Source organism: Grampus griseus (assembly GCF_964374135.1).
Source record: "Grampus griseus genome assembly, chromosome: 8".
NCBI lineage: Eukaryota > Metazoa > Chordata > Mammalia > Artiodactyla > Delphinidae > Grampus > Grampus griseus.
The window spans coordinates 32,994,650-33,007,109 of NC_139002.1; the positions used below are offsets into that span (position 1 = coordinate 32,994,650).

The following is a 12,460-nucleotide window of genomic DNA, read 5'->3' on the forward strand; positions in this document are numbered from 1 at the left end:
AAATGAACTTTAAAAAATGAGGATAGTTTAAGAGACCTCTGGGGCAATATCAAGCATACTAACATTTGTATTACACAGTCCCAGAAAGAGAGAAGAGAGAGAAAGGGGTCAAGACCTTAAGAAATAATAGCTGGAAAAATTCATTAACCTGAGGAAGGAAACAGACATCCAGATCCAAGAAGCACAAAAAACTATAAATAAGAAGGACCCAAAGAAGTCCACACCAAGACACATGATACTTAAAATGACAAAAATTAAAGATAAAGACAGAATCTTAAAAGCAGCAAGAAAAATAACCAGCTAGTTATGTACAAGGGAACTTCCTTAAGACCATCTGCTAACTTTTCAGCAGAAACTTTGCAAGCAAGAAGAGAGTGGCATGATACATTCAAAGTGATGAAAGGAAAAATCCTACAACCAAGAATACTCTACCTAGCAAGGATATCATTCAGATTTAAAGGAAAGAAAAAGAATTTCACAGACAAGCAAAAACTAGAAGGGTTCAGTACCACTAAACCAGCTTGACAAAAAATGTTAAAGAGACTCTGCTAAGCAGAAAGGAAAGGCCACAACTAGAAATATGAAACTATGAAAGGAAAATTCTTACCAGTAAAGACAGACATACAGTAAAGGTAGTAGATCACCACTTGTAAAGCTAGTAAACGGTTAAAAGACAAAAGTAATAAAATCATCTGTATACAATAAGTAGTTAAGGGATACACACATTAAAAAGGTATAAAATACCACCTAAATACATGAAGCAAATAATAACAAACAAAAAGGGAGAAATTGATGGTAATACAATAATACTAGGGGATTTTAACACCCCACTTACATCAATGTACAGAAAATCCAGACAGAAAGTCAATAGGAAACATGGGCCTTAAATGAAACATTAGACTAGATGGACTTAATAGATATCTACAGAACATTCCATTAAAAAAACAGGAGAGTACACATACTTTTCAAGTCCACATGAAACATTGTCCAGGATAGATCGCATGCTAGGCCACAAAACAAGTCTCAATAAATTTAAGAAAAATGAAATCATATTAAGTGTCTATTCTGAACACAATGGTATGAGATTAGAAATCAACTACAAGGAAAAAAACTGGAAAAAATTACAGGGAGTCTAAACAATATGCTTCTAAACAACCAATGGTCACTGAAGAAATTGCGAAAAAATAAAAATATACCCTGAGACAAATGAAAATGGAAAAAAAAATGTTCCGGAATCTATGGGACACAGCCAAAGCAGTTCCAAGAGGGAAATTTATAGCAATACAGGCCTACCTCAAGAAACAACAACAACAACAAAAAAAACAAATGAACAATCTAATCTACACCTAAAGGAACTAGAAAAAGAAGAGCAAACAAAACCCAAACTTAGTAGAAGAAAAGAAAGAAAGATCAGAACAGAAATAAATGAAACAGAGATGAAAAAACAGTAGAAAAGATCAATTAAGCTAAAAGCTGGTTCTTTAAAAAGATAAACAAAATTAATAAAGCTTTAGCCAGAATCACCAAGAAAAAAAGGAAGAGGGCCCATAAAAATAAAATCAGAATTGAAAAAGAAGTTACAGCTGTCACCACAGAAATACAAAGATTGTAAGAGGTTAGTGCAATATGTACCAATTAGTACAAATATGCCAATAAAATGGACAACCTAGAAGAAATGGATACATTGCTAGAAATGTGCAATCTCTGGGATTGACATATGTACACTATTGATACTATGTGTAAAATAGATAACTAATGAGAACCTACTGTATAGCACAGGCAACTCTACTCAGTGCTCTGTGGTGACCTAAATGAGAAGGAAATCCAAAAAAGTGGGGATATATGTATACCTGCAGCTGATTCAGTTTGCTGTACAGTATAAACACACAATATTGTAAAGCAACTATTCTCCAATAAAAAAATAAAGATAAATTAAAAAAAAAACTAAAAACAAAAAAGAAATGTACAGTCTCTAAGAGTGAATTAGGAAGAAATAGAAAATATGGACAGAATGATTACCGTTAATGAAATTGAATCAATAATCCAAAAACTCCCAACAAACAAAAGTCGAGGACCAGATGGCTTCACAGGCAAATTTTACCCATATCATTCTCAAGTATTAAAAAAAATAAATAGGCCAGCATTCTATGAGGCCAGCATCACCCTGATACCAAAACCAGACAAAGATACCACAAAAAAAGAAAATTGCAGGCCAATGATGAACATAGATGCAAAAACTCTCAGCAAAATATTAGCAAACTGAATTCAATAATACATTAAAAGGATAATGCACCATGATGAGGTGGGATTTATCCCAGGGATGCAAGGAGGCTTCAGTATCTGAAAATCAATCAATATAATGAAGCAAATTAACAAATTGAAGAATAAAATCCATATGATCATCTCAATAGATGCAGACAAAGCTTCTGACAAAATTCAACATCCATTTATGATAAAAACTCTTAACAAAATGGGTGTGGCGGGAACAGATCTCAACATAATAAAGGCCATATATGACAAACCCTCAGCCAATGTCATACTCAGTGGTGAAACCTGAAAGCATTTTCTCTGAGATCAGGAACAAGACAAAGATGCTGACTTTCATCACTTTTATTCAACATAGTATTGGAAGTTCTAGCCACAGTGTCAGAAAAGAAAAAGCAATAAATACCATCCATATTGAAAAAGAAGAAGTAAAACTGCTGCTGTTTGCAGATGACATGATACTATATGTAGAAAATCCTAAAGATGCTACCAAAAACTATTTAAACTAATAAATGATTTCAGTAAAGTTGTAGGAGAGAAAATTAATATACAGAAATATGTTGCACTTCCATACACTTATAATAAATTATCAGAAGGATAAATTAATAAACAATTCCATTTATAATTGCATCAAAAAGAATAAAATACCTAGGAATAAATCTAACCAAAGAGATAAAAGACGAGTAATCGAAAAACTGCAAGACATTGGTGAAAGAAATTGAAAATGACACAAACAAATGGAAAGATAGACCATGCTCATGGATTGGAAGAATTAATGTTGTTAAGATGATCATACTGCCCAAGGCTATCTATAGATTCAATGCAAACCCTATCAAAATACTACAGACATTTTCCACAGAACTAGAAAAAATAATTGTAAAATTTGTATGGAAACACATAAGACCCTGAATAGCCAAAGCAATCTTGAAAAAGAAGAATGAAACTAGAGCTATCAAGAGCCCTGATTTCAAACTATACTACAAAGCTACAGTAATCAAAACACTATGCTACTGGCACAAAAACAGACACATAGATCAATGAAACACAATTGAGATCCTAGAAATAAACCCATACTTGTAAGATCAACTAATCTAAGACAAAGGAGGCAAGAATATACAATGACGATACAGCCTCTTCAATAAATGGTGTTGAGAAAAGTGGACAGCTACATGCAAAAGAATTAAACTGGACTACTTTCTCACACCATGTACAAAAGTAAATTCCAAATGGCTTAAAGACTTAAATGTAAGAACTGACACCATAAAATTCCTACAGTATGTTTTATTGCCTATGTTTGGCAGTATGCTCTTTGACATTGGTCTTAGCAATATTCTTTGGATCTATCTCCTCAGGCAAGGCCAACAAAAGCAAAAATAAACAAATGGGACTACATCAAACTAAAGAGTTTTGCAATGTGAAGGAAACTTTCAGCAAAATGAAAAAGTATCTTACTGAATGGGAGAAGATATTTGCAAATTCTATATTTGATAAGGAGTTAGTATCCAAAATGTACAAAGAACTCATACAACTCAATATCATAAAACAAACAACCTGATTTAAAAATGGGCAGAGGACCTGAAGAGACATTTTTCCAAAGAAGATACTCAGATGGCCAACAGATACATGAAAAGATGCTCAATGTCGCTAATCATCAAGGAAATACAAGTCAAAACCACAGTGAGATACTACTTCACACCTGTCAGAATGGCTTATCATTAAAAAAGCAACAAATAACAAATGTTGGCGAGAATGTGGAGAACAGGGAACCCTTGTGCACCATTGGTAGGATTTTAAGTTGGTACAGCCACTATGATAAATAGTATGTAAGTTCTTCAAAAAATTAAAAATAGAACTGTCATATGGTCCAGCAATTTCACTTCTGGGTATATACCTGAAGAAAACAAAAACACTAATTTGAAAAGATATATGCATACCACTGTTCATTGCAGCACTATTTTTAATAGCTAAGATATGGAAGCAATCTAAGTGTCCATATATATATGTCCATAATTTTATATATATATATATATATATATATATATATATATATATATATATATAGGGCAATATATAATGGAATATTACTCACCCATAAAGAAGAAATCTTGCCATTTGCAGCAACATGGATGGATCTAGAGGGTATTGTGCTAAGTGAAATAATTCAGAGAAAGACAAATATTATGTGATCTCACTTACATGTGGAATCTAAAAAACAAAACAAACAAAACAGAATGAAAACAGACTCATAGATACTGAGAACAAATAGGTGGTTGCCAGAGGGGAGGGGATAGGGAGCAAAATAGGTGAAGGGGATTAAGAGGTACAAACATCCAATTACAAAATAAATAAGCCAGGGCATGTAATATACAGCATAAGCAATATTGCCAGTAATATAATAACTTTGTAAGTACTAACTTTGTATGGGGACAAATGTTTTCTATACTGATTGTGGTGATCATTTCATAATGTATGCAAATGTCAAATCGTTATGTAGTACACCTGAAATTAACATATTGTACATCAACTATATTTCCACAAAAATTTTAATTAACTTGAAATAAATCAAAGAACTAAATCTAAGAGCTAAAACTATGAAACCCTTAGAAGAAAACATAGAGGGAAAGTTTTGTGACATTGGATTTTGCAGTGATTTCTTGGATATAACACCCAAAACACAGGCAACAAAAGAAAAAGATAAATAGACTTTATCAAAATTTAAAACCTCTGTTTATCAAAGGACACAACACAAAGAAAAGGCAATCCATTGAATTGGTGAAAATATTGAAAATCATATATCTGCTAAGGTAAAAGTATTAATATCCAGATGAATAAAGAACCTCTACAATTCAACAATAAAAAAATAAACCAATTTAAAAATAAATAAAGGTCTTGATAGACATTTCTCAAAAGAAGGTTTACAAACAGCCATTAAAATGCTCAGCATCACTAGTCATTAGAGAAACACAAATAGAAAACACAATTAGATACCACTTCACACCCGTCAATATGGTTACTTACTCTCAGTAAAACAAAATATTATACTAGAAAAGAAAAGAAATCATAGTAAATGCTATATGACTTGACTGTAGTAGTATTTTGCATAGCTAAAGTAGTAAACACTGAATATTGATCTAACCAATATTAGGAAAATGATATTAGGAAGAGGAGGAATAGGAAGTTCTACATGTGTGAGTGTGTTTGTGGTGTGGGGGTAATAGTAGATCTGGAATATGGAAATAGAGCTACAGCCCCATTTTCCATACTGGAAAGTCAAAAGTTAAAAATAAAAACTCAAGGATCAGCTCTATAAGGATGTTATTTAAAGCTATGGAAGGAAAGATCAAAAGAAATAGTTGAAGTAATTGAAAGTGTTTGCCTGGAGCATGGCAAAATTTGGATTGCCTGGGCAGTACTCTTTGCCCTAATAAAGTTACAAAACTGATTAAATATTTTGAAACTGGGCTTTAAACCACAGACTGAGAAGAATATTTAAAATACAGCTTAGATCACTATAAACAAATACAAAACAGAAAAAAAGTCACTAAAAAGCTTAAGAAAATTGTTCAACCTCACTAATAATTAGAGAAGTGAAAATGAGATGGTATTTTATTTTTCTCTATAAAAAGCAAAGATTACCTAAAATGAAAATACTCAGTACAAAGCACACAACAGTTAACTAGTAAGAAGTAGTTTAGAAATGTATATTATCTGTGTTAAGACAGGTAATACCTTTTACTCTAATAATTCTACTTCTAAGAATATATCCATAAAAAATAAGACATTCATCATAAGTATTGTTTAGATTAGTAAAATATTCCAAATGTCAAATGATAAAACAATTAAATAAATTGTATGTCCTACACATTTTTGTGATATGAAATTTTATGTGTGAATTAAAACGTTCATTTTTGAAGAATTTTGAATGATATAAGTAAATGTTCTCAATATAATATTAGGAAATGTCCTGAAATATTGGATTGTAGGATCTCAGGTGACTTGTAATTTTCCATGTATTTTCTGTATTTTCTAAAATTTTTCCAATGAATACACATTATTTTTAAATTAGCTAAACCAAAAAAAAGTATTCTTTTTTTAAAGTATTCTTATCTAAAATAGCATCTGGCTAACTGCCCTTCACTCACTCTCTCCCACTTGCCACTAATATATTTACAAGAAATCCTAAAAACCCACATGTGGAATCAATAAGAATCTGAGAGAAAATTCTCCAATCATGTAATGCTGGGTGTAATAGTTAAGAAAATAATGAATTAATGTAAAGAGCTCAAAGGAAATAGAAATTTTTTGGAGAGCTGGTTCATCATAGATCTGAAATCTAGGGAAGAGAGTAGGAGAGGAGGATAATTTTCAGAGATATCCCAGGAGCATAGGATGAGAGCCTAGTGATTAGATTATCATATCCTAGGAGCATGTTGTTAGTGTTGATACTAAAAGAATGAGGCAGTGGGGAATTAGGCCCGCTTCTCTTGTAAAGAGGATAATTGGTTCAAGTCTGGTCCTAAACATTTAGATGGATAGACTGAGGGCTTTGGGTTACTAGTTTTCCAACTCTTTAAAGCCCAATGAAAAGACAGTACTTCAGTAATCAGAAGAAAAAATTATTTTACAGTCATGTTTAAGAGTGATAGAGATTTGAGGATTGGTTGGGAAGTGTAAAAAGAGTTATGGATGTTTAAAATAACCGCTATAGGGATTTCCCTGGTGGTCCAGTGGTTAAGACTCTGAGCTTCCAATGCAGGGGGCATGGAACTAAGATCCCACATGCCATATGGTGCAGCCAAAAAAAAAAATTCTTTTTTTAAGTAATAAAAGGTTAAAATGGTAAATTAAAAAAAAATAGGTGCCATATGAAGTAAAGGGACAAGATCATAGATACACATAGCATATACATACAAATGTATGTACAACAGTTAAGTTTTCAATTGGAGCAAAAATCTCATATTGCCAAGATTACCTTTGTAAATCCCTTTTATACTCAGGATGTGAGCTCTTGAAAACTCAAAACCAAAGAATTAACTTTTGGTTTCTATCGGTTTGTTATCTGCAGCCATCTTTTTTCCAAGGGAAGTGGAAGCCAAGGTCTGATTCGGGTAGAGGGAATAAAGTAGGAGTTTTTGAAAAAGGATTATTTATTTCCCTTTGCTGGACACATATGGTTGGCTTTGCTCAAATGAAGTACACTTCTCTATAGAAATACTGCTAAGGGTCAAGATCATAAATCCAGAGATTATGTGATTTTTCTTTCAGCAATCTGGATGTAGTTGCAGAAAAAGTCAGAAACTTCACTTCAGTTTGAAGATTTGTTTGTAGGACAAGTGAGACCAAAGTAAAAGAAAACAAGGAAATTGGGAGTTCTGGTAATAGAGTTGCTAAAGAAATCAACCAGGACATCTCAGACAAGTGACAACAGAAGGACCGAAAAGATTTAGGAGAAAAGCAATAGGTAAATTTACTATGTAGTGAAAACAAGAGAACTAGTCATAAGAGTAGGAAGTTGTGCCCAACATTTTGATGTATGAATTAAAGATTTCAGAGGTAGATATATAAATTACCAGTTAACATCATAATAGGAATGAGAGGCATTCTCAGTAAAATCAGCAACAAAACAGGGGTATTTACCATTACTATTATTTTTTAATATTGTTCTGGAAGTCTTAAACAATGCATTGAACCATGAAGCAGAAATGAGAGCTACAACTGTTGGAAAAGAGAAAATGAAGCTATTATTTGAATATAGTATTGTCTTATACCGAAAAAAAAATCAAACAAAAGCTGTTAGATTTAAAAATATAAATAAATGAATAAATAAAATAGAGTAAAACCAAGTGGCTGAATATAAGAGAAAATTCAAATATCAATGGCTTTCTCTCATATCAGCAGGAAGGAGACAAAGACAAAAAAGATCCAGCATACATGTAGTTGTAAACTAAATCAAACTAAGTATTTTAGACAGGAATGTAGAATAATGTCAGGTGCTCTTTTGAGCAAATGCTAATAGCTCTAAAATAGGTAAGCTGAAATGTTCTTTAACTTACCTAGTTGTTCTTATCATATTCTTCAAAAGAACTAGAAGTTTACATGTTCTAAAACTTTTCCTGTTTAAGATGTTTGTATCTAGAGTTGCAAATCAAAATAAATCATTATACAGCTCAGAAATTTATATTATAAACTGCTAGTGTCATCTTTTTTAAACATAACTGCCACTTGTAATTATCTTCTTGAAGTTCCTTTGGAAGGACTAAGAAGTCAAAGCCAGTTTGAAGAGATGAGATCAAGCTACATTAGAGAGCTCATCAAGGCAATTGGTTTGAGGCAAAAAGGAGTTGTCCCTAGCTCACAGCGTTTCTACCAACTTACAAAACTTCTTGATAACTTGCATGATGTAAGTATTTTGTTTTCTAGAATATTAATGATTATTTTCTGAATTATATCTATAACTTCTTAAATGTGAAATATAAATTTTACTTCATGTGTTTTCTTCAAATTTATATTTGTACTTACATTTTAAAAACCTGCATCATACTGCTCAGAATTTATATTATGCTTTTTTCATTTTCAATGTAGATCACCCACATATCCTTTTACTAGTATTTGTATAATTTGAGAGTAATTTAATGGTTGATAGGAATTGTGATATATTTTTCTGAATATGCTCTCAAATGTTTTTGTCTTAAGCTAGAAAAGATTTTATGTATACAGGAAAAGCAAACATATGGTTGTGGAGAATAAGACTCTCATACTATTTTGGATGGAGTTATAAGTCAGTAACAATGCTAATGGACAATCTGGCAGCATGTAGCAGTAGTTAAAGTTTGTGTGCTTTTCAAATTCCCACTTTTTAGGACTTATCTTAAATAAATAATTAGACAAGTATTTAAGATATGTATGCATCATTCCCTATACAAGAGGAAAAAAACCCTAGAAATACCTGACACCAAAACTGGGTAAATAAAATAAGATATATGGGGTTAGTCGAGACATATTGCATACAAGCTTTTTTCACTACTGTGTTCAGAAACCACACTAAAATAACAACAAAGCATAAAAAAACCCTCTACTCACCAGGTCAAATTTGAGGCCTCACTGCTGAATATGAACTGACAGCCAAGATTATTAACTATTTAGATAAAGCCTCTAAAATGTAAGGCAGAGAGCAAAATAAACAGGAAAAAATGTAACTTAAAGGAAAAAGCAAGAGTGCAGAAAATAGAAGAAAGCTTCAAAAAATTAAGATATTCAGAGAAATAAGAATGATTTTTGCAGCAATGAAACAAGAATAGAAAACATTTAAAAAGGAACATTTAGCAAGAAAACACTTTTGGATAATTAAAGAAGAGCAGAAATTAAAAATTCAATATAAATGTAAAACTCAGGAAATATAAATCTCAGGAAAACCCAGAAAAATATAACAAAAAAGATAAAGATATGAAAAAGTAGAGAGATAGCAAATTTAGGGGATTAGTCCATGGGGTTCCATTCTCCAGTTAGTAGTAATTTCCAGAAGAAACAAGAGAGAAAATCAAGGCAAGGAAATTATGTAAGAAATCATAAAAGAAAAGTTGCTAGAACTGAAGGATATGAGTTTTCTGAGTGTAAGGGCCCAGTATACAGGCACAGCACAACTGAACCAAGGCACATTGTAAAATTTCAGCATACCTGGAATAAAGAGGGTATCATAAAATATACCAATGAAAAAACAAATAAGTCACATCAAATCATCAGGATTCAGAATGATGTTAGACTTCTCAATAGCAGTACTGGAACCCAGAAAACAATGGAGCAGTACCTTCAGAATTTTCAAGGAAAGAAAAATCTTCAACAAGTTTTTTTACCAGCCAAACCATCAAACAAATATGATGGCATCATAAAAGTATTTTCAGACTTGCAAGATCTCATAGAGATTATCTCAAATACAAACTTTCTCAAGGGCACCTGCAGGATTTCTTACAACAAAACACTGGAGTAAGCCAAAGTAGAAGATTCAACCCAAGAGAGATGCAAAGGGGTGTCCCAGCACACTAACTAATGAAGAGGATTTCAGGACACTAATACCAAGAAAAAAATGGAACTGAGCTATTACCAATTGCATGAACATATTGAAGTGAGTCTTTACAATTCTGTCAGAAAATTTGCCTATGGCTTTGTAATATAGAAAAAACAAAGGAACAGAAACAGAAGGTGATTAGCCCTAGCAAAATTAAAGTAAGTCATATAACAAAGAAAATGTAATCCAGTAAAAAACAAAAATCTTTGTAATATAAATGTTAGATATCGATTTAGCCAAAAATTGAGATATAACTACATAGAGAATGGAGAGAAGAGAAAGTGTGTGTAGTTGGGGAGGGGGGTATATAGTACAAGAGAGCTAAATACTCATTTAATAGAAACTTAATCAATAATGTAAACTTTGGAAAATAAAATTTATTAGAAATACACAGATAAATATCAAATGACACAGGCTAAAGAAGTTTAAAGTGGTTACATCTGTGTTGTTGCTGCTGTTGCTTTTGTTGGTATAGGTCTTCCAGTACTAGCTGACTTTCAAAATTATGTACATGAATTACTTTGACAAAATTAAAATTAGATTAAAATGGATTATGCTGGGTTGTTTGTACTGAAATAGAAGAGTCTATATATTGTCTATATGTTGTTATATGAAAAAGCTGGATTAAGAAATAGACTATAAAATAATTTCATTTATGGAAATATATATGCATGTGTGTATATTATGTGTATACCTGAGTATATATTAAAAAAAACCCTTGAATATACCAAAATGTTCACACTGGTTATCCTGTGGGATTACAGAATACTTTCATTTCTTTAAATCTTTCTATATATTAGGATATTTTGTCATGAGTATGTAATATTTTACATATTATGCTAGAAAGTGGAGGGAGATGTTTTCAGTTCGGTAAGAAAAAAACATCTTAAGTATTTCTATTATTAAAAAAATAAGCTGCCATGTTTGTATAGTATATGAATATATTATTTTTCTTACATGTTTCTTATCCATTTGTTAAACCAACAGCTTGTCAAACAACTTCATCTGTACTGCTTGAATACATTTATCCAGTCCCGGGCACTGAGTGTTGAATTTCCAGAAATGATGTCTGAGGTTATTGCTGCACAATTACCCAAGATCTTGGCAGGGATGGTGAAACCTCTTCTCTTTCATAAAAAGTGAATGCCGTTTTTATCTTTAAAAAATTAAATTTTTTCTGTTTTTATTTTCGTCAGGATTATGAGGTCTCGAGTTTTTACAATGTTCTTCTCAAAGCCTTACATTTATAACATATCGTACTGTGTAAATTTCAGGTAAAAGTTGTGAGGTTTAATTGATTTCCTCTATAAAGCATAATTTGAATTTTTAGTGTTTTCGTGTACCCATATTTTCTTTTAGAGTTTACAAGATTGAAAAAGTATTAGGTTGATTGTTAAAGTTAATCTTATTCATATCATTTCATACCATTTAGGTGAGATTTTTAACTTTCACATATAACAAATCTTCTACCGTAGAGAAAAAAAAAATCTTATACATAAAAATAAAAAGTTATTATATGTTCTTTCTTTATAGCTCCCTTTGGTTCCCTAATTATATTTACAAAAATGAAACCTTAAAATGGTATGCAAAATTCTGTCTATATGTGTGTATATACATTTTCATGAGGAGGAAATTTATAACCTTAATCAGATTCTCCAAAGTGTTTTTAATGCAAAAAATATACAGAAAAAGAGTTTAAAATTCTTGAAATAGATTGATGCTACTCAAACTAGGATAACCAGCTTATATGTTAAGACTGTTTCCCAGATTTGAAACACAGATCTCTAAGAAAGTTATTAAGGAGAACCATAGCATATGACAAGAGCATTATGGGTTTTGTAGTATTTCACTAATCTTTTTTGGGGAATTGTCCTGTAATAAGGTATTCTGTATCGAAATAGGAAGTTGGAAGTCAGAGAGTCTGTGGCCTAACTCCACTCCTTACATCTAGGGCGTGTGGAAAGTCACTTAACCTTACTGAGTCTCACCGTTAATATTGGTGTAATAATAACTTTCCAGTAGAATGTTCCTTTCGGTGAGAGCTTCTTATTCACTTCTCAAATCAAAGAAGAAAGGAAGGCAGGCAAGCAGGGAGGGAGGAAAGGTGGGAAGAAAAAAAAAGGAGGGAAGTAA

At 31.8% G+C, this 12,460-nt stretch overlaps 1 protein-coding gene across 2 annotated transcripts in view; it reads left to right on the forward strand.

The window, feature by feature from the left end:
- PGR (progesterone receptor) overlaps positions 1 to 11,541 on the forward strand; it is a gene marked incomplete at its 5' end in the record, with an annotated part of 98,455 nt that extends 86,914 nt beyond the window's left edge. For both annotated transcript variants that reach the window (XM_082660649.1, XM_082660650.1), the window contains 2 exons: positions 8,508 to 8,665; positions 11,315 to 11,541. In XM_082660649.1, coding sequence (XP_082516775.1) covers positions 8,508 to 8,665; positions 11,315 to 11,470 — 314 coding nt within the window. In that variant the 3' untranslated portion in view covers positions 11,471 to 11,541. The remainder of the gene's footprint in view (positions 1 to 8,507; positions 8,666 to 11,314) is intronic.
- Positions 11,542 to 12,460: the final 919 nt, after the last annotated feature.